Source organism: Dioscorea cayenensis, chromosome 9 (genome assembly GCF_009730915.1).
Source record: "Dioscorea cayenensis subsp. rotundata cultivar TDr96_F1 chromosome 9, TDr96_F1_v2_PseudoChromosome.rev07_lg8_w22 25.fasta, whole genome shotgun sequence".
In the NCBI taxonomy this organism is placed as follows: Eukaryota; Viridiplantae; Streptophyta; class Magnoliopsida; order Dioscoreales; family Dioscoreaceae; genus Dioscorea; species Dioscorea cayenensis.
This window is the reverse complement of record NC_052479.1, coordinates 4623695-4638366: the sequence shown is the minus strand read 5'-3', so window position 1 is coordinate 4638366 and position 14672 is coordinate 4623695. Positions and strand designations below refer to the sequence as shown.

General features: G+C 34.8%; 1 protein-coding gene and 1 non-coding gene across 2 annotated transcripts; both read left to right on the top strand.

The window, feature by feature from the left end:
- The first annotated feature begins 360 nt into the window (after positions 1–360).
- LOC120269699 lies at positions 361–467 on the top strand. Its single transcript, XR_005539339.1, has one exon. It is a non-coding gene; the product is annotated as a small nucleolar RNA R71 (small nucleolar RNA).
- Positions 468–10583: 10116 nt separating this feature from the next.
- LOC120269332 (zingipain-1-like) lies at positions 10584–14445 on the top strand. Its single transcript, XM_039276666.1, has 5 exons — positions 10584–10967; positions 11047–11276; positions 11368–11508; positions 12123–12342; positions 14292–14445. Exons 1-5 carry the CDS (start codon positions 10661–10663, stop codon positions 14318–14320), a joined length of 927 nt encoding a protein of 308 aa, XP_039132600.1. The 5' UTR covers positions 10584–10660; the 3' UTR covers positions 14321–14445.
- Positions 14446–14672: the final 227 nt, after the last annotated feature.

Genomic DNA, 14672 nt, shown 5'->3' with positions numbered 1-14672 from the left:
GTTCAGTCGGGGCTGAAGTAGCAATCGAAATAGGACAATCAAATGGCATATGCGAACCTCCACAACTATCACAACTCGTGATAGCGGCCACCGTCGGTGAAGTCAATGTATCTAATTTCTTGCTCATTGCCTCTACTTGGGCTGCCAAAGATGTAACCACATCGATCTCATGGAGTCCGGCCACTTTCTTTCCTTTCCCTTGCATTCCATTGGTAGATATTCATGGTCATTTCTTCTACCAACTGTCGGGCTTCATCAGAGTCTTGCTCCCCATTGTACCATCCTACGATGGCATCTACAAGTTGTCTTGTACTTGGATTCAACCCGTTGTAAAAAGTTTGAATGATCAAGCATTTGGGAAATCCGTGTTGTGGACACTTCCGCAAGAGATCCTTGAATCGCTCCCACGTCTCAAACAAGAATTCAAGCTCCATCTGAACAAACGACGATATCTCATTACTAAGTTTTGCCGATTTTCCTGGAGGGAAGTATCTTGCAAATGAAAGCTTTGACTATCTCATTCCAAGTCGTGATGGATGCTTTTGGCAAAGAATGAAGCCATTGCTTGGCTCTTCCTTTGAGAGAGAATGGGAAAGCCCTCAATCTAATAGCATCATCCGAAACTCCATTAATCTTCAGCATGTCACAAACTTCCAAGAAGTTTTCGATGTGATTGTTTAGATCCTCATCGGCCAAACCATTGAACTGAGCTGACTGCTGAATCATCTTGATGAATGCTGGCTTTAGCTTGAAATTTGGAGCTGTAATCGGGGGTTACACAATACTAGATTGTGTGCACAAAACTGAGGGTCTGGCATAGTCTGAAAGTGTTCTCTATTGCTCATTCTGCTCTGCCATATTGTCTGACCCTTCAACTTCTATTTCAGCTTGATTGGACGGTTCTTGCACAGGTTCTTTACCTCTTTCTAGATGTATGTTCAAGTTCAGGATCACCTTCAATGAATAGCGAAGGGTTCCCTCGGGTCATAACCTGGAGCTACACGAAAAGAAAGAAAACAAATCAGAATGATGATATAGTAAGAAAATGTGAAATAGAATGAATAAATGAATAGCTAAGATAGCAAAGTGCAAAGTATCTCTAAACGCCTACTCCCCGATGATGGCACCAAAAACTTGACACACCCCTTGCTTGTGACCCGCAAGTGCACGAGTTTGTCGAAGTAATAAATCCCAGGTGAGTGGGTATCATATCCACAGGGAGTGGGGAGTAAAAACAACAAGATTGCTACTTAACCAAGCGAAGATGAAACAATGATTGTGTTGATAAGATGTAATGTAGACAAAATAAAAGAAATGAGAAGTGGGATACTCGGATATTGTTTGGCCTAGGATTATCGCTTCAAGTGCAAAACCAACTATTATGCTTCCTAACTAATGCTTAATGAGTCGTGGACATCCTAAGATACACGGTCTCAAACCTAAGGTCAACCGTGACTAACTCTGCACTATGCCCCAGCGGAGAAATCTATCAGTCTTAACACCTCACACTGTGCAAAGTTGCAAGAAACTCTAGGGATTCCAAGTGATAAACCCTATTCCTAAATGTAGACCTAACCTTTGGTCCATGAGAAAGGCCCCTAGTCACAATTAAGCCCCATATACTAAAGTTCACTTCAACGTTTCACTCTGTTACTCGAGCAAATAAGCCCCAACGGAGTTCATCATTTAGCACTTCACTCTATTGTGACCGCAAAGAACTCTAGAAAACGGAGGTAGGATGAATCACATCGGAAGGGAAAGGGGACGCTCCGCTACCTCTTGGCTCACCCTCTAGACCCTCTCCAATCTAGCTTTGTCTAGCCCTCATGGTGTGTCACTCATCCACAAAGGCTACCAAGATGGACTCTCGACCCTAGTGTCACTCTAAGGGAGAAATCATTCAACAAGCATTCAAGATTGGAACTCAATTAAAAACATCAATTAAGGAAAGCATAATAAAAGGTTAACGAAACAAATATATCCTAGGGTTCACAAATCCAAGTACCCACTAGGGGTTTAGCTCTCCATGGAGCAAGATACAATCAATAGGAAAATAGAAAGTAAAAACAAGTAATCCATAGGAAAACCCCCTCGGTAGTCGTGTCGATGGTCCTGTGGGGTAGCCTCATCCTCTTCAAAGGTCCCTTTATCAAGCCTAGGGCACACCTCGCCGGATCGGTGCAGACAAAAGCTCACCCAATAACTATCTTCCAAGAGAAACGCGGTGTTGAAGACCTATAACTACTCCAAAAGCCTTGCCAATACCTCTCTAAACCCTAGCCACAAGCCTCTCAAAAGTTGGAGAAAATATGTGGAAAGGAATTCTCAAATAGGGCTTAATCGCGGCTTTAAATAGGCTGAATCGGGCATCCACACGGCCCTGTGGATGTTCCACACGGGCGTGTGGATTCTCTGGAATCCTGATTTTCCACGGGCTGTGAACAGTAACTGCTACATTGAATAACTACAGTATTTTGCTACGGTAACGTGCTACATTACCCCTCCCCCCTCCGCCAAAATGCTTCCGATTCCACGTTGTTCATCGAGCCAACATAAACGGGCACACGTTTATGCCGTAGATCGCGTCGCTTCTTCAATAAACAGACTCATTGGTGAAAATCTTGCTATCATTGCACGAGTTAGAATACGCAAATGTGACTACCTTTGCGCCCCTCCAAACCATGTGATTACTTAAATACACGGAGGTTGGCACACATTCACGTATCTTTGAGCCCAACTTGTGTCTTCGCTTTTGTTTCTTCCAAGATTTCGTCAAATAGTGCATTCACGATCTACATTGGCTTCTTTTTTTCATATTTGGCTCCACAACCCTACATGCACCAAAGTATCACAAATACACATGTATTAGCGCTAAAACCTGATAAAAGTAATGCTCAATGCAAGAAAAGGATACTTCGTATTACTAATACACAAGAACTTATCAATGTATTTTGTTAGCGTGAACAACTAAACTCCAAGGTCCTCGGATGTCGGTGAACCTTTGGGTAAACTTGTCTAGTTGGATGATTTGATCTACTTTTATTGCAATTGGTGTGTTTAGAGATTCAAGCTTTTTATATTTTGATGCATTGGTATACTTGAGAACTCTATATGTCATTTTCTAGTTTGTACTTGGTGGTGTGACCAACGCTCTAGTACTAGACTCACTTAGCTTGAAGGGGACTCATGTACAAATACACATGACCATCAGGTATTTTGTACCCCTCCAAATATTAGGGTTGGACCTAGTTTGAGTATAGGCCCTAATTAGAGAATTCCCTACTTTTAATGCGATCATAGGAGGATTTGCTCGAAAGAAATTCCGTGTCAATACTCGTATGGGATTAGGGGTTAATTGCCGTGACCATCAGGTTGACCTATCTTTGGAATCTCTTGGTCCAAACGACTAGTTGCATGGTAGTTTTAGCATCCTTCTCACTTTAGTAGCCCCAGGGGAATCCGCATCCATAACCATTTTCATCCCTCAGATTTTCACCCATTTTCCTTCAACTGTAGACTTTTTCCTTAAGTTCTTGTTATTTCTTTTGGTAGTTTAGAACACTTTCACTCGAATCTGTCAGCTAGACAACAAGTACAGAGGAAGTAGGGGTAGCTCTTTGGCCCCGTGGAATACGACCCCTGTGTCACGCGTAGGGTACTACTTGACGACCCCTTGCACTTGCAGGAGTCACAACCGCAACATATATTCATAGCGTATCTAGATCTTTATGATGCTATCTAATCAGATGATCTTGTGAATCCTTGGCAAATACTTGAGAAGTCACGACCCCTTGCAGGAGTCAAGACCCCTTTCACTTGCAGGAGTCACAACCCCATGAAATACGACCCCTGTGTTCTTTTGCGCAATCATTTTATGTACATTGGCACATCATTTAATGTACATTGAGCATGATCTTTATCAAATATTTTCACTTATATCATGTATTTTGTGTTTTTTTACACAATTAAGGTGTGTGAAGGTGGCTTGAGTAAAAAAGAAACTAAGATAAGGTTGTGTAGTACTTTTGAAGTTTTTTGATGAGCCATAGAGGCAAACACACGGGCCCGGGATATCCACATGGGATTGTGTGCCGACTTCTAGGAGTTTCAGAGATATTTTTGCATGCTATATAAGCACAGGGTTAGTCTCACGTCTATATACTATCTCATGTATGATTTTTCAGAAGAGATTTTAGCAATTTGCAGAGTTAGTAAGTCACACATCCTACCATAGCCTCACACGGACAATCACATGCAAGTCGAGAACAGTACGTAGGGTTAGTTTGATCTGTGATCTGAAAATTCAAAAAGAAAGTTTCATTTTAATTTTGACTTCCATTAAAGTTAGTGTTTCAGTTTGCAGTTCATTATTTAAAATCAAGTTCAATTAATAGTAGATTTAAGAGTTTATTGAGTATTGCGGCACTTAGGATCAATTAGGAAGTTCATAATATTGGAATTCATACTATTAATCAAAAGGTTTGGTTTAATAAAATCAATAACATTATAATTGTAACAAAAATTCTAAAGAACAACTTTGATGGAATCCCTTGGTTCAATATAACATTTACAATGTTCACCCAAATTTTGCTGTGACAATTGAGAAGAGGAAAAACATTTTTAACATAAAAGATATTTTAAAAATATAAATATTTTTTTAATCTAAATTCAAAGTGGGCGAAGTAATGAAATACATGTACGTCCTCCCTATTACATCCTCTAGATTAAAAAGCAATATTCCCCACACTAAATTGAAAATTTTATTAATTAAAAAAATCTGATATGGCGGGTCATAGAATTCTTAGTATTAATTTGCAAAGAATTAACATTATGAATTAAAGGGTTGTTATTTGGAAGCAAGGTAACATAAATAAGCGCTCTTTATTTATTTATTTATTTATTATAAGGGACTAAAATGTGTTTTTAGAAAACCTCAATCATTATTCTTGGGGGCAAAATTAAATACTAACTCTCTTATTTTAAGCTTGGCCACGTATTTTTTTTATAAAATAATTTTTCTCATAAACATTAATAAATACTAAATAGCAATGAGTATATTAAGTAAATTGATGCATTATTTATAGAATTGTTTTTCAGTTTTCTCTATTTGCTTGATACAATTTAGATTAAAAAATCTTTAATATAAAAGTTCTTATTATATAAATTTTTCACGTAAATTTATTACGTGAAAAGAACTTTTTATTATATTAATATAAAATAAAATTATTATTTAAAAAATTTAAAATGTGTGTTTTTCAATTTTCAAGTACTTTAACGGGAAACAAAAGGTAACATTTGAAGGTTATGGCGTGAAATCCAAATCTCAACAAGTTTCTAATTCGATTCAATATTAAGTGTTTCAATTTATTTTAGTTGTTTAAACAATAGTTGTTAAACACGCATCGGTGCTTAAATCAGTCCGGGTTTCTAATTAGACTGTTTATGCAATCAATACGCTTTCACCCCAATCAAACTCAGTGAATGGGCTGGGTTTCTATAACCCAATCCGGCCAATGTTTTTTTCTGAAAATGGCCTTTTTCATCCTTTGATTTTTTTATTTTTTATTTTTCTAATTAGTTGAAGGGTATGTATGTAATTTTGTCATGTTTTGGTTTTTTCATTTTCTACTACTTCTAAATAAGGGATTAACAATTTTTTTATTTTTTTCCATCAAATTATTTATTTGATAACTAATAATTCATGGATATTATTATATACTATTATATAATTAAAAATAAATTATAATTTTAATAATAATATTTTAAAATATTTTTATAAACTCAACACTAGCCCGAATGACCCTATGATTGACCCAATTGATCCGAGACCCAGAGCCTCGATCTAGTCAATGCCTAGGTCGAATATGATAACTATGGTTTGAACTAAATTTGGGTATACATACTCTCTTATTTGTATATATACCTCTGAAAATAGCACCTTCCCATGTAAAATTATAGCTAATCAAATATTCAAAATTAATTAACTATTGACAACATTAAATTAATTAACAATTTGTCATTCTTTTTTATCATCAATTAATTGAATTCTATATATTTGATAGTCATATAATTAATGTCACTATTACTTATATTTAGGTGGTCAATATATATAAAAAAATTAATAAGATATATTAAAATTGTCATTGATGATATTCATTAATATTAATGGAATTATATTAGCTTTTTTATTTAAAAGCAAGACATTTTAGAATCCATCACTAAAAATACTATGTTAATAACTTAATATATTTGTCAATCAATATTGAAGTTGCCATGAAAATATTTTCTTTCATCACTAATTTTGGGAGAGTTTGGTGGCAAAGTATTTTGTGACATTATCATGTGACTATTTAAAATATGTCATATGAAATACTTGGACTAGAGAAATAATTAATGAATGTATATGTCACAAAAATTAATTAAGGTACACGACGAAGCTAAAATTGTCACTAGTAATATACATTATTAGTAAAATTATGTAAAAATTTCTGCTAAAAACAAGACATTTTAAAATTCGACGTCCAAATGTAATACATTTGTTATTCATTATTTAAATCACTACTAAAAATAGTTCGCTCAATCTCCATTTGGCTTGAAGATTTAATGACCAATTTTTTTGACACTATCATGTGCTCATTTTGAATATCGATTTGCATAAAATACTTCGATAAAGGAATGAATGAAAAAAATCATGATTTCATTATGTTTTGTTCACCTTGTGAGATAAAAAAAACACTAACATGTCACAATGAAAATTGTGATAATTATCAATTTTATTGTGGTGATTGTCCTTTCTGGGAGCTCACCCACCCCTAGTAAATTTGTTGTGTCATTGGAAGCTTCTTGGTGGCTAGCTCAAGATATCACACAAGCCCCCACAAGCTCATAGCTTAACCAGACCTAACAACCTTCTCATGGCCTGTTCATGGGTTGCCAAGTCTGATGCAGTTGTATACTCGAGACTATTGATTCGCCTTCGAATGCCTGGTAATAAGTTGTCCAAACCCTGTTGATCAAAGATATCCAAGAATTGGGAAGAGTAAAATCTTATTAGTCAAGAAAAATGATTATCACAAAACCGATTTCCTCTTGCCCATAGGCTTACATTAAATAGGCGAAAATAGCATTAAGAAAGGAGATAATTAGAAAATTTACCAAAAATAGTAAATTCTCAAATATTAGCAATAAATAAGAGATCTATCAAAATAAAGACAATTGCCACAAGCGGCTCACAAACCCAGAGATTTCTATCCTAAGATATAACGAAATCAATTATTACTAAAAATAGCAAAATTAGGGTTTTCGAGGCCTAAACATGGAATTTGGCCAAATTTTGGTATGACCAAACTTGTGACTTTTGTTCCTTGACCCGTTTCCCATCAAATAGACCTGGTACAAGCATAAAATCTCGTCGCCCGCCAAATTACTGAAATGCCCTTGCATCGTACTTCTCCATGTATGCAAATGCCACGTCGTCTATGCTGCCCATCATCAAAGCCTAAGCAAGCTCACTTGGGCGCCCCAACAAGCTTTCAGAGGCCGGTTTTTTAATTATTTTTTGAACCACTAGACCGCTAAAAAAAACAAAGCTATATATGCACAAATTTTGGGGACTCCACTGAGTCAACCTCCCTGAAGCTTTTTCATTTCCCATTCAATTCCTCCCTTTCTTTGTTTACGGATGCTGCGTGGAATGAACAAAATCAATGCTGTGGCATGGGTTTTGTTCTGGTTAACCAGGATAAAACTATCATGTTGGCAGGTGCTATGAATGGACATGCTGGTTCCAGTGTTCAAGGGAAGCTAAATGCTTTGATCATGGCATTATCGAGCTGCTTAGAGAAGAATTTTCAACCCCACAACATCTACATGGACTGTGTAACCTTGGTGGACTGGTTTTCAGAAGGATGAACAAGCAGTGACTTGAAGAGTCAAGGAGCAAATGGTGGAGCTTCGCCAGCTTTTCAAATAGTGTCCAAATAGTACGTTGGAGTGTATCCCTCGGGAGCTAAACGTTGTTGCGGATATTATTGCGAAACATGCGCTAAGGAACCCGAATACTGACCGTTTCTATAGGGGAATGGAGGTGCCTTTTTGGCTGGTGGAGGAGGCTCGGAAGAGTGATTTTTTGTTCTGAGTCCCTAGTTTGTTGTCGTTTTTGTTTTTGTATTTAGCTTTGCTAATGGCAAAGCTCTCCTCCAGCCAAAAAAAAAAGTAGGACCTTCGACTAGGCCTAGTGACATTTCTGGAACATTGGCAAGCTCACCCCCAATCCTCAGGAGCCATGGTGTGCTCCTCATGCACGATTTTGAGCTCACAAGTTAGCCGAGGAAAATGAAGGTAGATGGGTAACTCAAGAGCAAAGTAATAATTTTAAAAATTATAGTAAAATTTTAAAAAATAAATTAAAAAATAAATTATTTTGAAATTTAAGGACTTACTGGATGGATGGGAAAATGGGAAAACTTTTCAGTCACGTGGAACATGTCAAAAGTATCTTATAGTGCTTCCTCGTGTAATGTGGAGAAGCAGAGCACCCAAACTAGATTTTTTAAGTATGTTATATATCTTTTTCATACCCTTCTTTCTTGTTAATTTGTAGCAGCTCTAATTGGCTGGCCGGCTTTGTTTGCTCGTATTACTTAATAATTAATAGTCTGGCTTTCGTAAACACATTTTAATTGAAATGAGGGGTTTGATTATTTAATTCAACATCTGCCAGTGCTGCTATGGATCTTCTAGAAAATAGTAAAAAGGATCCTTATTAGGAATCCAATGATGAACCATGGCTCAGTCTCTTTTGGTCAAGTTGAATTTTCTTTTATATATATATATATAAATATATTGACAAAATGAATAAATCACTATTAATTAAAAGATAGAAACAAAAGACGACAATCAAAGAGCAGATAGAGGTCAAAGCAACAAAAAGAAAATCGATTAATCATGGAATAAGTAGAAAAAGCACAACAAAAACCAAAGCATTATTCACCCTAATTAAATATCAATTAGGCTAATTTATGTTTTTTTTATATATTAATCGGTTGGAAAATACTTTACTTCTGCGGTTCTATTCAAATTTTTTATTTAAACAATTAACCAATTTACTAGACGCCTTAATTAGTCTTAACTTATGTTAAGATTCAACTTAATAATAAACAAGCCAAACTCTAACTTAATCTTGAGCTCTCAAACATAGCTTTAGCCTTTTTTTTTCTCTGACTAGAAATAATTTGATTTAATATAATTATATATGTTATATGTATTCAATGGTGTATAGTTACAAACGCTAGCACCGTGTTATCTTTGGCTGATATGCACCCTTGGATTTCAATAAACCAACCCTGGTTCAAATCATTCTTTTTTGTACATTTCCTATGCAGAATCATTCACGAAAAGTTATATGACCAGCTTCTTTTAATTCTTCCCCTAGTCTAATTTAGTAATTATAAGATATAAGGTGTGAAACTTAACTTTATTTGAATTTTAATTTCATTTTGATTTTTTATATCAGTTTCTTTTTAAATTTATAAAAGCTAAATGAGAGAATAAGTGTGCATGTCTACCATCATCACAATAACAGAATGGTTAAAACATTTGACTCAAATGTTCAACTCTTTCCCAATGCACAATGTATATATATATATATATATATCTTCTAAAAAGAGGTTATGAAGTTTCATGATTATACAAATGTTTCAAATAAATTTTTGTATTTAATTCGAATTCGAATGAGATATTTGAATATTAGTGAATATTTTTAATAGGATATAATTTTCAAATCATGTTAAAAATAAATCTTAAATATTCACATGTGAAAAGTGTATATTATAAAACTTCAAGGAAGAATATAGTAGTACATTAAATGCTTGTAAATTATAAAAAATTATATTATTATGTTTCAAAATTTTGAGAAAATTGGCCAAATTATATGTGGAAATTGAGTACCAAATTTAGTTAATGAGTGTTGTCCTTTTTAAATTGTAAGCTTGTAATTAAAGATTTAATTGAATTTTGCAAAACCATGACGTTAAAAATAATTTATAAAATTTTTAATTTAGAAAATGTTAATAAATAACAAAGAAAGCAGTGGACGCTTCATAATTAGTCACGGGGAACAACATGAGAAACTTCTGTATTTATAATATAAAATCTCATATTCATTAATTGTTATCTCAGTGATATTATCTATATTAATGGCGGTGTGCTTAACTCTTCAAAATGGTCAAGATTATATATGTTTTTCAAATTGTAAAATGTGTTGTAATCGTAATCTTAATTAAAAATAAGACAAGTTTTTAAGTTTGTAAAAAAATAATTAATTAATTTTAACTTTTATGTTAGTGAAAAAAAAAAAAAATTCATAGGACAGCATCCTTCCTACTACTAAGAAACCTCCATTTCACCTGAGATATAGGATACCCACAGGAAAGGGCATACTATGCAGAACCCACCACCTATAAATTCACTCACACCCTGGTCCAAAGTCTTCACACCTAAATCCCACTACTCCAATGGCTTCCCTTTCTTGTGTTATCTTGCATTTCCTTCCTCTGCATTTTTCCTTTCACCTCCTCTTCATCCATACCCATTAGGTCAGATTATGAAATCAGTCTACTCTTTGAGGGTTGGCTAGTTAAACTTAACAAATCATATAAGGATGCATCAGAGAAAGAGAAGAGATATGAGATCTTCAAAAGATAACCTTTGGTACATCGATGAGCATAATGCCGGCAATCATACTTTTACCCTTGGTCTTAACATATTCGCGGACATCACCGTAGAAGAGTATAGAGCCACTTATTTGGGTACTTTACCACCATCCCCTAGTTTATATATGGCAAACGATGAATTGATCAAGATAGATGAGAGTGATAATCACTACATCAACGTGACAACCACGCCAGATTCCATCGATTGGAGGGACTTGGGAGCTGTTACCCCTGTCAAAAATCAAGGCGGTTGTTGTAAGTATATTTTATTTATTTTTTAGCGTAGTTTCATATACATGTTTTTTTTTTGCCCCGAGTGATGATTTTTCTGTAGATAGTTGTTGGGCTTTTGCTACGCTTGCGACTGTGGAAGCGATAAACCAAATCAACACTGGAAATTTAATAACTCTGTCAGAACAGCAACTAGTGGACTGTGCTAAGAAGAGTTGTGATGAAGGACATTATATTCATAAAGCATATGAATACATTATAAATAATGGTGGGGTTGACACCGACGAGGACTATCCTTACATCGATAAAGCAGCCGAGTGTGACACGACGAAGGCATACTTACATCTATCATCACTTCATTTCTCTCTTTCTTTAGGAATTTCTCATGATTAATTAATTAATTAATTAATTTTTTATTTTATAGGAAAGTAAAAAGACTGTGTCAATAGACGATTATAAATTGGCCACTCAAGAAAACGAATTTGCTATGAAGGCAGTCGTTGCTAAGCAGCCTGCTGCCGTTATTGTTGAAGCCTATGAGCGGAATTTCCAACTATATAAGAAGGTCGACTTATGATATGTCAGACTAAATTATTATAGTGCTTTTATTTAGCTGACTTAATTTGATTTCATATATATTACCTCAATAGTTATCTTAGTTTAATATTTTTTAAACTACACTTTATTTTTGCATATATTTTAATCTTAATCTCTAGAAGACTCTATTAATGACAAATTATAATGTATTAGTTTTATCATAAAAAGTCTTTTTTTATCTTGATAAATTAATATTTACTTGATGGGTACCGTCGACATAAATTATGATTTACCAAATAATTTTTATTTGATGATCCTAACTGTATGGATATATATAGATAGTCTTTGATCATTTTCATATTCATTGATTTGATCTATATTAATACCGTAACGACATATGAAAGCATGTATGAAAGCATGGTTCCTCGCACTAGATCTAGGAAGCTAGAGTTGTGTTTGTCACAGACCCCTTCTTAGTAGAGTGTAAATCGTATATTTTGACGCTAGCTTGTTCTATTTATTAGTTGGGTATTATAGCTTAATACTTTGCCTTCGTACAATTTCAAATATGTTCCATTTTAACCAATCACTTCTGTACTTTAGTGTTTTTTATTTGTGATTTTTTTTTTTGGTTTATTTCAGGGAATATTCACGTCATATTGTGGGACAAAAGTAGATCATGCTGTTACTATAGTAGGCTATGATACAGCTGGTAGTGTAGACTATTGGATCATTAAAAATTCCTGGGGAGACTTTTGGGGAGAGGCGGGTTATATGAGATTGGAACGAAACATTAAGTCAATAAGCGGCAAATGTGGTGTTGCACTCTATCCATATTACCCTATACAAAACTCAACAAATGGTAATTTAAATTTCTTTAGTAATTCAATTTGCATATTTTGAATCTTTGAAACTAAAACTAGGTATCATGCTCAAGAGAATTAATGCATATTTTACCCTAATAAAACCTCAACATGACCAATATTGTCACAACAGGAATTTAAAATAAATAAATAAACAAATCACTCTACTACTAAAGAAATTGAAAACAGCAAGCTGGACAACGCATTTGATATTAGGTGACTATGCTCTCATTACCTTTTTTTATAGGTTTTGTTAGGTTTGGAGGGTATAGTAGTGTGGTAATTTATCGCTTAACGTCTCATATAATGTAATCACACACAATCAATTTAAAATCAAACATGCAAGAGAAAGGAGATGCATGAATTGGTTACCCAGTTTGGCACAACCTGCCTACGTCTGGGGGTCAAGACCAGAGAGAACAATCCACTAAAAGAGAGAGAGAAAGAAAGAAGAGTAAAACACTCACTCTCACTCACACAATGATAAAAAATACCCTCTCTAGATTACCCGATGCCGATTCTCCTCAACCAGCACATTGGGTTTCTCACTCGTGGCACACCCTAAATCTCAAATCAGGAGTCTCTTATATAGACGTCTCCACGTCCTAGATATAGCGTCTTCTCTTTTAGAATCTCTACGGCTTCCTAACTTAAACACCTTCCAAAGTTAGACATTGCAACTCCAATTGTAACAAAGCTTGTAACGCGCCCACCTTGAGTTCTAGCTTTCGTTGCAAAGTAACCTTGCGACGGCCCCAGTCCTCCCAACTGTGGCAATTTAAGTCAATGCAGTCAACTTCTCTTGAGCTCTCACTACCAGCAACTAGCTTGTCTCCTAGCTCACATCTTTTCAGCAGGTCCCTCTCCGGAGGGTCGCACCCATCAAGGCGCATCTCCATCTCACCAAAGATGGTCTTCAAAGATCTTCAAAATCTTCTTTCTAAACTTGATCTCCATTCATCCAAGTTTGGTTTTCACAATCTTCAAATTTGATATTCATTCATCCAAGTTTAGTCTTCAATATTCTTGTTACTAAGCTTGATCTCATTTCATCCAAGTTTAGCTGTTAAATATCTTTCAATCATGATCTTCAATCATCCAAGCTTGGGTCATCAATCTTTTTCAAATATGTGCACTTTCCAAAGATAGCATGTGCCCTTCTTTAGAATAGCCCTTGGATAGCTTGAGTCTCCAAATAGCTTCACCCATAAATAGCTTTGCATCTTTTCTTTAAGTTGAATTCCTAATTATGGTCATGAGAATCTTCATAGCTTGGTGTTTCCTTTCATAGTTTGTTCCTTAAATTAAACTTTACACTAAACTAACGATCTCCAAATCTTGGTCTCCAAGTAATAAATCTCTCATGAGAAGTAGAGTTACCAAAGTTAGATTTTGTCATCTTGGATCTTATCAAAGATAGATTAAATCATAACTTTAGATTTTCTCCTCATGGTTTTCTCTTCAAGAGAGATCCTTTCACTTTGATGTTCCTTGCCAAAAATAGGGCCTCCAATAATAGCCTTCATGTTTGTGCGCCACCTCATCTAATTGCCAGTTCACCATGCCATGTCATCTTGATTGCCACATCATCGTGACTATGTGTCAAATGATGCTAACTATAGAGCTTAGCTCTAACAGGTTTAATCACTCCGATAAACGGAGACATGATCTCGTTTCAACCTTGTTAACAAACCAAAGAGGCATAACTATAATGCATGGCATGCAACCATCATGAGGGTAAAATTTACGTAAGCTTGGTTGCTAAACTTTTGAGCTAATTAAGGGCATTCCATGGTTATATTAATATTTGTTTGATTGACTAATTAAATTTGCTAAGTTCCTGGCATAGCTTTTCTTTTCTTAAACTTTGGATCCTGTAAGTCATATGCTGAAGTGATGATGTATAATCTTTGATTTATTATGCTAACTTTCTTGGTTGATTTTGAAGGAAATCCAAGGGCAGCCAAGTTCAATTGAAGGCACCATGCATGCAGGAATGCAAATTTATGGTGATGAGGATGGGTTGGATAAAGAAAGAGGTGCCAATAATCTTTATAAATAATAATGTTGCATTTTGTTACAATCCATTATAAATTAATACATTATGTCCACCAACTTTGCAATTTTTTGCAAATAAATAAATAAATGAAAGTTTTATGACTTTTTGCCTTATTGTCTTGTAATTATTATTTCTTTTGCTTTTCTTCATTCTTATCATCATAAAAAAAAATTTAAGTTTAAAAAGGGTATAACTTTTTTAAAAAAATATTTACCATAAATAAAAAATTTCATAGTTTAATTCTTTATAACCACTCTGAAAACCCTTTTT

Excerpts from the sequence above, each read along its gene's own strand:
- LOC120269332 (XM_039276666.1), top strand. The coding sequence starts at position 10,661 with ATGCATCAGAGAAAGAGAAGAGATATGAGATCTTCAAAAGATAACCTT. Across the intron at positions 11,277-11,367 it reads CCGAGTGTGACACGACGAAG|GAAAGTAAAAAGACTGTGTC; the intron begins GCATACTTACAT and ends TTTATTTTATAG. Across the intron at positions 12,343-14,291 it reads TATACAAAACTCAACAAATG|GAAATCCAAGGGCAGCCAAG; the intron begins GTAATTTAAATT and ends TTGATTTTGAAG.